The 14,827-nt window shown below is 47.7% G+C and overlaps 1 protein-coding gene across 3 annotated transcripts in view; it reads right to left on the bottom strand.

Moving 5' to 3' along the window:
* Positions 1 to 213: 213 nt before the first annotated feature.
* Positions 214 to 14,827, bottom strand: part of LOC144107182 (RNA polymerase II-associated protein 3-like) — a 46,557-nt gene continuing 31,943 nt past the window's right edge. For 2 of the 3 annotated variants that reach the window (XM_077640188.1, XM_077640187.1), the window contains exons 8-10: positions 10,886 to 10,983; positions 8,074 to 8,168; positions 214 to 475 (exon numbers count right to left, since the gene is read on the bottom strand). In XM_077640188.1, coding sequence (XP_077496314.1) covers positions 408 to 475; positions 8,074 to 8,168; positions 10,886 to 10,983 — 261 coding nt within the window. In that variant the 3' untranslated portion in view covers positions 214 to 407. Of the gene's footprint in view, positions 476 to 8,073; positions 8,169 to 10,885; positions 10,984 to 11,454; positions 11,560 to 14,827 lie in introns of those variants that run through there. The other variant, XM_077640189.1, reaches the window with a different exon arrangement.

The raw sequence follows: 14,827 nt of genomic DNA, 5'->3' as shown, positions 1-14,827 counted from the left end.
GCACCTGGTGTCAATGTAAAAGCTCTCGTGTGGAACCAAGAGACAAAATGAGCCGCTGTGTTTGCAATCGGGTGTGAACACATGACTGAAAGGAAATTAAATGCCACATGGAAGTAGCTTTCTCCCTGGCTACCAGATGCAGCGAGGCAATATAGATAGGGAGCAATAATGTGCACTAGCAAGTGGCAGTAGTTTGGCAAACTCTGTAGAGTCTCCAATCTTTCAACACATTTATTTAGAACACTTGTATTGTCTACAGGCAGTGAGCAGATTGTGTGCAACAACGATGTGTGCGATTACGTGAATGCAAATTTCACTTTTTAACAGTGCACAGATATGCGTGTGGCTTTACAAAGTCTCTAACGGCGGCGACCAATTGTGCGCAAGGTGACAGGGTTCATCTTCCGTCACAATCCGTAGCTGTCTGCGAGCCCTGGGTCCACCTTTGATGCTATGGCAAGTAGTCGGGCCAGTCCTACACGCGGAGGGGAAAAACAAATATACTTTAGTGATATTTTCAAAGCTAACAAAAAGATATTGTTAAAGCAAAGTACAACACTGGTAAAGTATGCTCAAATCACCACGTGAGTAGTGTGAACCTTCTCTAGACAGAATCACCTCGAATTTTAAGCACGAAAATATTAAAAAGCCATTTATGCTATCTACACTAAGGGAACAGCAGTTCACAATTGGTAGCGAGATGATGGAAGTGGTAAAGGAATACTTAGGGTAGGTAGTGACAGCTGATCCAGATCATGAGAGGGAAATAACTAGAAAGATAAGGATGGGGTGGAGTGCATATGGCAGGTTCTCTCAGATCATGAATGGCAGTTTACCAATTTCCCTCAAGAGAAAAGTGTACAACAGCTGTACCTTACCGGTACTCGCCTACGGGGCAGATATGTGGAGGCTAATGAAAAGGGTTCTACTTGAGGACAACGCAGTGAGTCATGGAAAGAAAAATGATAGGCGTAATGTTAAGAGACCGGAAACGGCAGAGTGGGTGAGGGAACAAACACGTGTTAATGACATCCTGGGTGAAATCAAGAAAAAGAAATGGGCTCAGTGGGCAGGCCATGTAATGCAAAGGCAAGATAATCGCTGGTCCTTAAGGGTAAGTGAGTGGATTCCAAGAGAAGGCAAGTGTAGCCGGGGGCGGCAGAAAGTTAGGTGGGCACAGCTGGCAAAGGACAGGGTTAAATGGAGAGACATGAGTCCTTTGCCCTGCAGTGGGCGTAGTCAGGCTGATGATGATGATGACACTAAATTAAATACTCATGCCATTCCTAGCAATTTTTTCCCCCAACTGCAAACATTACTATGCTGCAGGCTTGCAGCTAAACAGGCAGCTGCTTCTGTAGCTGCTCTGTAAGGCAGGTTTACAGCATAGGGGTATCATAATGTCATGAGGTCTTTGGAGCAAGAGCAGTTAAGGCAAAAAAGCCCTAGTGTAATTGTTTGTAATAGCATATGATGCAAGACAAAATACAGACTCTATTCACTTTCAGATTTGGCAGGTGGAAGGAGGCTCCTGCTTGGCAAAGCTGTAGCTCACCCAGCTACCAAACTTTTTTGCAAGGTTTGAAACTACTCAGGGGTGCTCGTGAACCAAAAAGAAGCTCAGGTGGTGAGGGGCAGCTCACCCCGCTCCTCCATCAGGTTTGCCGACCGGCGGCGACAAAAGTCGTCTCCACCATGTCTTGAGACGATGCTATAGTGCTCTAGAATACCGGGCAGTGTGATGACTGCCATGGACTCCCGAGAAAGGGCGCTACGTGCCACTGGTATGTTATATTGGCCGCCCAGTACGTAGCGGGTACAGTGATACAGGGGCTATTCTGGACCTGTGCAGTCCTTTTTGCAGGTGTTTTCGTGCATGATGCAAATGCTAGTATAGTTTTTTAAGGGGCTTGTCGGAGCTAAGGCGACGAAGAACTAGCTCTGACAGCGTTGAGGTTCGAACTGTTTATTTGCACTGCTCGCGCTGCGGCAGCCTAGCCCAACTTCCTCTTTCTTGTCCGGCACTGCGTGCCATGGCCTGCGAGCCAAGGGCGGCGCGAGAGGCGCTACAGGGCTCCCCCCCCCGTAGAGCGAAGCCACAGGATTCGCCCAGCGGATGTGCTTGGAGGAAGCTGCGCACATTGGTGGCGCAGTCAAAGCGAGAGCGAGTGTAGGGCAGACGTGCAGAGGAGTGGCAATGTAGGCTGGTTTGAGGCGTTCAGCAGCCACGACGTCTTCACGGCCATTGACGTCTAACATGAAGGTCTTCTGCGCATGATGGAGGACGCGAAACGGTCCATCGCAGGCCAGCATGAGGGGTGGATGGACGTGGTCACAGCAGATGAAGACATGGGTGCAGGAGGCCAGGTCTTGGCTGACGAACACAGCCTGAGGGTGACGGGCTGCAGGGGTGACGAGTAATGTGGCGAAATGTGTTGCGCAGGTCTCAATGTAGGTGGAAGCGTCATGGATTAATGGAGGGGAGGAAGGAGAGAAGAATTCCACAGGGAGACGCAGGAGAACGCCGTAGCTTAGCTCAGCAGAAGAGCTGCCGAGGTCAGCCTTCAGTGCCGAGCGAATGCCCAAGAGGACGAGGGGAAGGTGGTCGGACCAGCGTTCCCTTGGCTGATAAGTGGTAAGGGCAGCCTTCAGTTGTCGATACAGACGTTCCACCATGCCATTGGCCGAAAGATGGTAGGCGGTCGTATGGATGTGGCGAACTGCCAGAATATTTGCAAGATAAGTAAATAGGGCCGATTGAAACTGGTGACCGTGGTCGGTGGTGACACGACAAACGGGCAGCAAAAACGAGAGACCCAGCCGGCCATGAAGGCCGAAACAACGGTCTCGGCTGTAGTGTCAGCAATGGGAAACGCCTCGGGCCAGCTGGTGAAACGGTCCACACACGTGAGCATATAAGAAGCCCCACGTGATAACGGGATTTAAAGCGGACAACTGGGCTAGTTGGTGATCTTTAGATTCAATGCACATGGTAACTAGCGCTAAAGACAAGGACAGAAAAAAGAAAGACTGACACCACGAACGCTAGACATCAACTGGTTTTATTCCAGACAGACACATTCAAGATATAGGCAAACATGTACAACGGATCACACCCTAAAGCGCATGTGCAATGGCACCTTCTCATTCATGAAATACAATTCTTTGGATGACAAAGATAACGTTGGGCTGATTACGCACGACTGTCGTTCCAAGTAAATGAGGAATGCTTCCAGTATTTGCGTTCCTTCTGGTCTGAACTTGCAAAAGTGACCCTAGTCTGATTATAAATCGAAGCACATTTATCCTTGCAACGTTTGCAATGTGCCGCCAAGTGTCCCGCACCTGACAATGCCTCGACAGCCAGCTTGTGCTCCATTAGCCGAACATTGATACAACGGCCAGTTTGGCCGATGTAGCAATTCCCGCATGACAAGGGAATTCTGTAAACCACGTTGGTCCTGCAAGCCACGTACGGCATTTGATGTTTTATCGGGCAATGGGGCTTTTTCTTTTTTGAGGCAGCATCAACAGCTTTACACATTTTCCCCGAGTTTATCGGGTGCAGTAAGTTTATCGTGTGCAGTAAATTTTGATGGTGGGATGTACGTTCAGCATGACGGTGTGTGCATCGGTTCTTGTGTCGCCCCCGCGCTAAGTGAATTGTTTTTAGCCAGTTTGGACAGGTGCATTGAAGCTTGCCTTGACGACGACAAGATTTTAAAGATCTTTAGATATGTCGACGACTTCTTGGTAGTTGCAAAAACTACTCAGGAACGAAACTTGGAAGTTTTTAAGTCTTCTGCCTATGGTCTTAATTTCACTCATGAGCTTCCTAAAGATGGCAGCCTACAGTTCCTTTATGTCCGGCTCTTTCTGAGTACGCATGGGTTTGCTATATGTACCAGCCAAAGTCTAAAAAAAACTTTTGAATTTTAATTCGACTCATTCTAAATTAGTAAAAAGAGGTATTCCCAAGACATGCTTCGTGCTGCCCTAGACAAATCCTGCTCACACAAGGTGAATGAAAGTGCGCACCTGCAGGCAGATCGCATGACGAAGGCAGGCTTCCCTAGGGAACTCGCGACATCTGTCGCTGAAGGCCTGTTGAAAATGATAACCTTTGCGAAAGAGGCAACGACGAATGAGCTACAAGCTCATGAGCGGGCTAGATGCGTGGCACTGCCTTATATCCACCAGCTGACACACCGCCTAAAGAAGGTGGTGCAGAAAGGCAAGGTCCGAGTTGTGCTTACTGCACCCGATAAACTCGGAAAAATGTGTAAAGCTGTTGATGTTGCCTCAAAAAAGAAAAAGCCCCATTGCCCGATAAAACATCAAATGCCGTATGTGGCTTGCAGGACCAACGTGGTTTACAGAATTCCCTTCTCATGCACTAATTGCTACATCGGCCAAACTGGCCGTTGCATCAGTGTTCGGCTAATGGAGCACAAGCTGGCTGTCGAGGCATTGTCAGGTGCGGGACACATGGCGGCACATTGCAAACGTTGCAAGGATAAATGTGCTCCGATTTATAATCAGACTACGGTCATTTTTGCAAGTTCAGACCAGAAGGAACTCAAATACTGGAAGCATTCCTCATTCACTTGGAACGACAGTCGTGCGTCATCAGCCCAACGTTATCTTTGTCATCCAAAGAATTGTATTTCATGAACGAGAAGGTGCCGTTGCACATGCGCTTTAGGGTGTGATCCGTTGTACATGTTTGTCTATATCTTGAATGTGTCTGTCTGGAATAAAACCAGATGATGTCTAGCGTTCGTGGTGTCCGTCTTTCTTTCTTCTGTCCTTGTCTTTAGCGCTAGTTACCATGTGCATTGAATCTAGTGATAACGGGAGTGGTCCAACAAGGTCTATGTGAACGTGGGAAAACCGTCCGTCAGGCGGCCGAAAAGGAGAGGCAGGCGTGACGGTATGCCGGTTAACTTTGACGCGCTGGCAGTGAAGGCAGGTTTGTGCCCACTGGTGGACGTCGGCATTAATGCTTGGCCAAAGGAAACGAGATGTGATCAGCTTCTGCGCAGCACGAATACCAGGGTGGCTCAGGCGGTGCAGTTTTTCAAAAATGGTGCGACGGAAAGCCAAAGGTACGTAGAGGCACGAGACGCCAGTGGATGTCTCACACGTAATGAACTGGGAGGAAAACGGCAGTGGACAGTCGGCTAAGGACAGGGACGTGGATGAGGAGCAAAGACATTGCAGCTCTGGATCATTGCGCTGTGCAGCCGCTAGCTCTTCCATGTCCGCTGGTGATTCGGACGCCGTGGCACTAACACGGGAAAGCGCATCAGCAGCAGCATTCTCCGAGCCATGCACGTGACGGAGATCCACTGTAAACTCGGAGATAAAACACAGTTGGCGGTTCTCGCGTGCAGTGTAGGTGCTGTGGTTCCTTTGGAAGGCAAACGTCAAGGGCTTGTGGTCCGTGATGATGTGAAAGTCCCGGCCCTCCAGGAAGTGGCGAAAGTGCTTGATGGCAAGGTAGACAGCGAGCAATTCTCGAACGAAGGTGCTGTATTTAGTCTCGCGTGGCAGAAACACCGAGGGGCTGCCAACTAGAGACGTGCTGCTCGAGAACTGCATCGACGGCAATGCTCGAGGCGCAGTGGAGCATCAGGAACTGGATGTATGAGCAAAGTGGCATCTGCGAGCGCCTTCTTGGCAGCAGAAAATGCAGCGGCAGCGTCTTTAGTCCACTCAAGTGGTGCAGCAGAATCTTTTTTCGTAGTGAAAAGATAAGCCAAAGGCTTCAGGAACGAGGCGCACTTCGGGAGAAAGCGGCGATGAAGGTTCAGGAGGCCCAAGAATTCTTTGAGCTTTTTGAGTGACGTGGGGGCGGGAAAATCTTGAATCGCTTTGACTTTGCTGTCGAGAGGCTGAATGCCCTGTGGAGTGACAAGGTGGCCGAGGAACTCTATTGTAGCTACGCCAAAGAGGCACTTGTTCGGGTTGATGACGAGTTCATATTCATCCAGTCGGTGGAAGAGGGCGCACAAATGAGCTTCATGCTCAGTACCGGATGAACTTGCTATGAGGAGATCATCGATGTAAGTGAACACAAAGTCGCGGCCTCGCGTAACCTTGTTGATAGCTCGTTGCGACAGCGATCTGCCCAAGAGGCTGCTATGACACTGACTTGTTCTCCCATGTCGACCAGGAAACGACTGCCAGTAATTTTGTCCGAGACGTACAAGAGGTGGCATGTCCGTCCATCTGCACCACTTGCCACTGTCAGTGGCCAGTCGCAACGTTTCCCGACCAGGAGCACGGGTGTGTGCACTTGCGGGCAGAGCTGCTGAAAATACGGTGGTACCAGCAGACAGCCGAGGGCGAGGTGGCTGGCCGCGCGTCGGATGGTTGGGATTCCGGGAAGCGGCGGCGTGGCCTGAACGCCGGCTGAGAACGGTGCGGCAAAGGCGCGAGGACATCGAGCCGCCTGGCAAGAGCATCAAGCCGACATTCTATGCTGGCAAGCTGGGAGTCTGCGGCAGTAGTTGGAGGCGGACTGGCCACAGAGCTGACATTGGGGAGCCGTGAGTAGTCCGCAGCACGGTCAGCGAGCTTGTCTAATGAGACATCACCCGCAGCTGCGAGGATGGGGACCATGTGTTGGGGAAGACGCTGAAGGAACAACTCGCGCAGAAGTGGGTCGTGCTGAGCAACGGAGTCTCCCAGAAGCTGGAGCATGTGACGGAGGAGCTGTGAAGGGCGGCTGTCACCAAGCTCCGTGGCGCTGAGGAGCTGCTGCTGGAGCTTGGTGCACTCAAACACGGACTTGCGGTCGATGAGAGCTGCCTTCAACATGTCAAAGGGGCGAGCCGTGCCCGGCGAGCTGATGACGTCCACTATGCCCTCAGCAACGTCAGGAGGCAAGGACGACATGAGGTGGAGGAACTTGGTCTCCTGGCTGGCGATACATCGCAGCTGGAAATGCGCCTCAACCTGCAGGAGCCAGGCGCGGGGGCTTTTGGGCCAAAATGGCGGCAGGCTGACTGGCTGGAACGCGTCCACCGAAGCACCAAGAGGCTGAGCATTCGGGGGCGTGTTGCCGCCGGTAGGTAAAGCGGAAGAGCCAGCGGAATCCATGGAGGAGGATGGGGTTGCGTGTTCGAATTCGGGTCACCAGATCTGTCGGAGCTAAGGCGAGGAAGAACCAGCTCCGACAGCGTTGAGGCTCAAACTGTTTATTTGCGCTGCTCGCGCTGCGGCGGCCTAGCCCAACTTCCTCGTTCTTGTCCGGCGCCGCGTGCCATAACCTGCGAGCTTAGCGTGGTGCGAGGAGCGCTACAGGCTACTTAATTGCTGTGTTTGAATTGATCACTGTAAATTTGGTATGCCTTTCTGCAGACGCCTTGCAGGCTCAGCAGCGCACGACATTTGTATTGCTATTCGATACTGATTCAAAGTTTGTGGTCCACGCGTGCAGCCAGAAAGTGCCCAGATGAGATGTTCAGAGGCATGGTCCTCAACAAAGCCTAGTGTTTTGCAGTTATCCCTTCCTGTAGGGTAATAAAGGTTGCTGCCGAGATGTAAAAATTTAATTGTACTTAAGGAATTCCGGGGGAAAGCAATACACATGTGAATATCAGCTCGTGCTTCCAATTAAGGTCTCTTTATGAACACCTTTTCTTGCAGCTTATGCTTATCAATGCATGAATGCTTATCAATGTGCATTGAGGGAATGCAAAATTTTATGAGGCCCCATCTCAACTGATGACGCACCGCACTGTGCTGTAAGCATATCCACTGCACTAATTTATTTCTCCTTAGCTTTATGATTTATTATTTCCCATTGGAAACTCGTCACTTCATTGACTTCGCTAAACAGCAAAGCTGCAAAAGTGTGTTACCAACACTGTGGCTATTGCACTATTAAGTAGATTTTATTATTTACATGTAATAAAACATAATACTGTTGATCATTAACACACGCAAATTTTAACAAATGACATTTATATAGTGCCCCCTTTTTTTGTTGACATTTCAATTGGAACAATGTGTTTGCAAAAATGGCATGCATTTACACAAACACTGAAGAAACTTAAAGCTCACTTCTTTTGTCTTCGCTTCCAAGAAACATGACTAAGGTTGAGAATCGGCCTACTTTTGGCAGGTTGCTCATGATGGGGTAGATATCGATGCCATCCCTGAAACAAGGCAGAGACAAATATCTGCAATGGCGCTATGCAAGCGAAACATCACTGTTATCACCACAGGGAACTTCTGTACCCTTATATGAGTGCAAAGATGGAACAGGTGAGACTGCGAAAATTTTACGAGCGAAATGTGCAAAATCCCCATCAAGGTCCTGAAACAGGTACTAGTGTTCTTAATGCTTTGCCTTTCTTCAAACAGCCATTCTTTCCAGCAGGAAATTCATTACCACCCATTTCCGCTGTCCAGTTTTGGATAGTATTGACAACAGCATCACAAAAGAAGCATGCGTAATTACTAGGCATGTGTTAATATCCCATAATTTCAAATATTCGGTGGAATAGTAAACTATTCGATATTCAGTTCGATCCAAATGTTTGGTATTTGAAACCTCGAAGTCCCGACCGAATAACGTTTCTGGAACTCTTGCTGCCTGTGGTTTCGGTTCAGCGGACCTCCTCTGGTATGGAACCGCGGCACGTGTGCAACAAAAACTCCGTTCCATGTGCCTGTGCTCCCATCAGTCTGCACACACTTCCAGCACAGGCAGTGCCCAGATCTCTATATGCCAGGTGTCACCAGCCGTGCTGTTCGTGGTGCAAACACGCCATAACCAACATGATCGTGTGCATTAATAGAGAGGTTTAGCATAACATGAACCACTTCCACACACCACCAGTGTGAACATGCTGACTGGTCCTGACAGGGCAGGTGTACAAACAGTTAGCTTGTGCCTGGCGCCTTGTGACATCCTCAGGGCAATCTGTGCATGTACAGTGGCTTCCTGCGGAAGCAGACCACACTATGTTAAATCTCTTTAATCAGAAGAGGTGTGGCTCTCGACTTCTGTGAAACGAGTCTGAACTGACTGCAGCTGCCACAGCCGCTCTTCTCTGCGTGAAATTCGCTAAACAGGCATGACAGCGCCAAGCATGAAGGGGAGCTAGCATGAGACATGTGCAGATGGGTGTGAGATGGGCGCCCCTTTCCGACGCCTGGCGCGGGATGGTGCTGGCTGGATGTGTGTAAAGTCACTGGAAAGGTTTTCTGGGTACCACAATCCCCCTCTCCCCACCTGCGGATCTGGCGGCCACTGCCTCATGCTCCCAGCATGACAACCACGTCTGTGGTGCCCGGTGTATACGCATTTGTAACGTCAGTGTCATAAATTACAAAATAATATATTCTATGTAGTTGCCAGAGGCAGCTTCAGTGATATTGTGAACAAACACTCAGAAGAAATTGCAAACAATGATTTTTGCAACTCATTTGAGCAGCACCTTGCACATGTATGCAGTCCCCAGTAGAGAGCCCATAGGCTTTGGACAGTTGCCGCTGCATGCTGTAAATTTTTGTGCTCGCTGTTCTGGCAACGTTGAGCCACGGTGGCCATATTCCTTACAAGCCCAGCGGCGCAGGAATGCAGTACCCCTAAAATTTTCCAGGCACACGGTCCGTACCACCAAGCAGGTGTCATGCAGTTGCAGCTTAAAGGCAAGAGGCTGCACACCGAGGCAATTGCAATTAAAAGCAGCAGTTGGAGGCCCCACATCTAAGTCTCTATAAAGTCGCCATAGTCCTCCATAAAGTCAGCAATAAAATTCCAATAAGGAAGGCTGTCAGGCAGGGAGACATGATCTTACTAATCATATTCACTGCCTGTTTACAGGAGGTATTCAGAGGCCTGAATGGGAACTGTTGGGGACAAGAGCAAATAGAGAATACCTTAGTAACCTACGATTTGCTGATGACATTGCCTTGTTAAGTCACTCAGGGAATGAACTGCAAAGCATGATCAATGACTCAGACAGGCAGAGCAGAACAGTGGGTCAAAAAATGCAGAAAATCAGAGCAACGTTCAACAGCTTTGGAAGGGAACCGCCAGAAAAAAGTATGTAGCAGCTATATCTTACCGGTATACACCCAGGGAGCTGAAACATGGAGGCTAACGGAAAGTGTTCAACTTAAATTGAGGACTACGCAGCAAGCTATGAAAAAGAAAATGATAGGTGCAACATTAAGAGACAGGAAGAGGGCAGAGTGGGTCAGGGATTAAATGTGAGTTAATGGCATCCTATTCGAAATCAAGAAGAAGAAATGGGCTTGGGCGGAGCAGGGAATGTGAAGGCAAGATAACTGATAGTCGTTAAGGGTAATGGACTAGAGTCCAAGAGAAGGCAAGCATAGCAGGGGGCAGCAGAAAGTTGGGTGGGTTAAGAAGTTTGCAGGGATAGGGTGCCTGCAGCTGGCAAAGGACAGAGTTGACTGGAGAGACATGGGAGAGAACTTTGTCATGTAGTGGGCGTAGTCAGGCTGATGATAAAATAGATCTCACACCTCGCAGATATGTCGGCATCGCATGTAGGTCGGCTCTCCCAATTTCAGATGGCCATCTTTGCAGAAGGTCTACACAGCTTCAATGAGTATGGCAAAGCTTCAATGCACTCTTAGGTTTTTTTTTTATGTAATCGACTTGGGTGTTCGAAACATACGCAATTTTGAAACTGCCTATTGTGCCATTCAACCTTTTTTTGTGTGCCAGAAGTATTCGAAGCATTACTGTTTACTGTTGTTTGGAATTCGCTTTGAATAAAAAAAAAAAACATTTGCACATGCCCACTAATTACACATACAGGAATAGCAGTCCAGTCTAATCCTTCTGGATGTGTGCACACCAGTAAAAAAACTCCTCTGGGAGTATCATACGTACCTCACAAACTGGTTTTCCAAAATGCAGAGAATTTCGCAGAAGAGTTCACTCTCCATCGACTCTTTAAAGTATGTCCCTATTTTGCTTGGGTTCACTTGCTGTCAATGAGAGAGACATCATGAAAAGGAAATCAAGGATGTGCATCCTATCGCTTAGATGCAGCTCCAAGCACATTGTGCCACAAAGCATGCAACTGAGCCACTACACCAATTAATACTAATACAACTGCTTGGGTTCACTTGCTGTCAATGAGAGAGACATCATGAAAAGGAAATCAAGGATGTGCATCCTATCGCTTAGATGCAGCTCCAAGCACAGTGTGCCACAAAGCATGCAACTGAGCCACTACACCAATTAATACTAATACAACTGCTTGGGTTCACTTGCTGTCAATGAGAGAGACATCATGAAAAGGAAATCAAGGATGTGCATCCTATCGCTTAGATGCAGCTCCAAGCACAGTGTGCCACAAAGCATGCAACTGAGCCACTACACCAATTAATACTAATACAACTGCTTGGGTTCACTTGCTGTCAATGAGAGAGACATCATGAAAAGGAAATCAAGGATGTGCATCCTATCGCTTAGATGCAGCTCCAAGCACAGTGTGCCACAAAGCATGCAACTGAGCCACTACACCAATTAATACTAATACAACTGCTTGGGTTCACTTGCTGTCAATGAGAGACATCATGAAAAGGAAATCAAGGATGTGCATCCTATCGCTTAGATGCAGCTCCAAGCACAGTGTGCCACAAAGCATGCAACTGAGCCACTACACCAATTAATACTAATACAACTTTATCTTGGCATGCCAACACTCATTTCCACTTGGCGCGGTTCATTCACTATCCCTGCTCATGTGTAAAGGATTTCATTAGCATGTTCAGCATAGCGGACTTTTGTTAGGTATACCTTGATATTGCTGAAATCTCCTTGCAGGTGCATTTGCTTTTCTAAGGGGAAAAAGTAGGTTGGTACAAACTTACGATGACAAATATCAGGTAGTTCTAACTAGCGAGTACTGCCGGATGGAGGCTATCTGGGGTGACTTCACTAGACAATCCTCTGTTGGAATGTGGGGGCTCATTCAAAGTGTGCCACATACACGACTACAGAGAAACTGCCAACAAGCTGTTGACAACAATGGTCTGAGGCTTGTCAGCAACTTCCCTCTTGGCTACAGTGACTGGCCAGCACCTCAATGGCAGGTGCAATCTCTTACCTTCACAAGTGCAACAGCTGCGGCAAAAATGGCAATGTCCAACTCAAGTTCAAGTTTATTCATTAATGCATACATTAATAGTGAATACAATAAAACTGGTACAGAAGGAGGTCCCATAGTGTAGACTGCCATGGGTACCTCCTTGAGTAAAGCATTTGGGGTAAAACTGCAAACAAGAGAAGCAGTGTAGTAAGAAAAATTTGGGTTATGCAAATATTGAAATTTTCGAATATGAGTTGAATATGAAGAAAAAATGGCTTCGATTATTAAATAAAATATCAAATGGCTGTTCACTATGAAAAAAAAATTCATAAAATTATATACAGGCAAATACTCTGGCACTTTTGTTTTTCAAAACGGTGCATGTTCTTTGCAACTGAAATGAACAAAGCCAGACTGACTCAGTACCATGTAAGAAAACATGATGTACACAAAAATGTATACTGCTTGATTAAATAGCGTAACAGTATCCAACTTGCGATGTGGTCATGCAAAATAAAATCCATAAAATGACACATGACTGGCTACTAAAATAACATTATAGCTAGTAAGACCTCGCTAATTCAGAGTTCAAAGGTCCGGAAGAAATGCCCGAATTACCTGAAGTTCGATTTAAAAATTGCCCCTTGCACCCCTGAAAAGAAAAAATTAGCTGTGGTTTAGCTTTGGTTAACCCTGGTGAAAAGCGAATGAAACCTCTGACTCTGCATCGCTAGTTATACGTACTGCCTGAAGTACTTTCTGCTGTTTCTTCGCAGTAGCACTCTTCCTCGTTTCTCGACGCGTGTCATACGTTTGGCACGGCGTTTCTTCCTAGCCTCATTGAAACGTTGAAGCTTTGCTTTCCGGTGCGCTATCACGACAGGATGTTCTTCCTCCTCCATCGCAAAATCGGTTTGTACCCCCATTGGCTCGCCGTTAGTATATATACACAGCTCTCCATTGATGTCACAGACGGTGGGTCCTCCCGTGTTGTCAAGCACAGTATCTCCATGACTGATGTGCTTGTTTACTCAAATTCCTTTTATATGACGTCACCATCATATAGCATCGCAGGTTGTTCCAGCTCTTCATCCCTGACCTTCGAGAGATTTGGGGGGTGGCCCTCCATCTTGGTTGGGCATATATGTGCACCACCACGTCCTACGTGACTTTGCTCCATGACCTACGCGACTTTGCTCTACGGTTTGACCTCTAAAGCTTTTCAAGGTCATAAACAAAACTACACTACCCTCTTGAAAACCTGGCGTAGTGAAGCTTTCGGTTCAATGACCTCGACTTTGGCCCTTACCTTCGAGAGATTTGGAGGGGTGGCTCATCATCTTGGTTTGGCATGTATGCGCCACTATGGCCTACGTGACTGCTCCACCGTTTAACCTCTAAAGCTTTTCAAGGCGATAAACTGAACTACACTACCCTCTTGAAAACCTGGCATAGTGAACGTTTCGCTTGAAAAAAAATGCCGAAAATGCGGTGAAGCCTTATGAGGCAGCTCCATCGCACAAACACCGAAAACCCCATGTTGAGTGTGCAGTTTTGGCATGTTGGAAGAACAATACGGACCAGGAAAAGTAATTATCAGCGACACGGCAGTTAGCATCCAAAACCGATGTGGAGATGTGCTTGGACGATGCGCAAATGTGCAGGCTAGCGGCAAAGCTAAGAAACCAAAACTACACAGCCAGACTATTTTTTGGCCTGCCAACAGGGGCCCTCCGATCACTGTCGCGCCTGCTGTTATGCCCACTAAAAGGTGCGCAGGTCACAATGCACCATGCAATAGGCAGAATTTTTACACGATTATTTGCCCTGTTGTGACACCTCGACTCTTTACTTCACTGAAGGAGCCCCATGCAAAGTTCCGCAAGTGGGCTTTCTTGCATATCATAGTTTCCCAAACCAGATGCCGGAAGTCATGCTCAGAGACCATGGATGGTATGAAGGCAACAGGACAAATGCCGTGAGTGTGGGCAGTAATTCAGACCTGGACTATCTGCATAAGCTACACGATTTTTTGTTCAACTACAGAAATGAAAATTTGATACTTGCAGGAGATTTTAATCTGCCAACCATCAAATGGTTTAACGGAAACCTTGGATGTTCTGAAAATGCTGACCCGATCTATGATATAATGTTGTCCCATGACCTTCAGCAAATAGTCATTGAACCAACTAGAATACATGGTTCTACTGAGTCAATATTAGATTTAGTATTCATAAAACGCTCTTTTTGTGATTACACAGTGTCTGTTCATGGCGGGATATCTGATTACAAGTTAGTAGTCGTATCTTTACATGTAGTTCACAGCCATATAGAAAAAGCAAACCATAAGAACGTAAAAGATTATTCAAAAGGACTGGATGAATCCATCCTTGATTACTTGGAATTGGCTTATGAAAGCTTTGAGGGAACCAGTGTCACACAGTTATCGAACATGTTCAAGGAACACTGTAAATATTGTGACGAAGAAGACGAAGTTGGCCATGGCCCGAGACGGAGTGCTTGCACTAGACCAGCGGCCATTAAACCATCTCATTGAGATCAGTCATCTTGTCTCATACTTCGGCTGGCCGTCACGTAACATTTGGTGTGAGGTGCGGAGATCATCCCCATCCTGGTCCGGGAGCTTCGGCGCATGCGGGAGCCGTGGTCGTCGGCCGTAAGTTCTTGGTCTGCGTCGCCCGGCCGTGCCCCAGCCTTTTAGACCCGAACCGGTC

This window comes from Amblyomma americanum, chromosome 10 (genome assembly GCF_052857255.1).
Source record: "Amblyomma americanum isolate KBUSLIRL-KWMA chromosome 10, ASM5285725v1, whole genome shotgun sequence".
NCBI classification, from domain to species: domain Eukaryota; kingdom Metazoa; phylum Arthropoda; class Arachnida; order Ixodida; family Ixodidae; genus Amblyomma; species Amblyomma americanum.
This window is presented reverse-complemented; position numbering and strand designations above follow the sequence as displayed.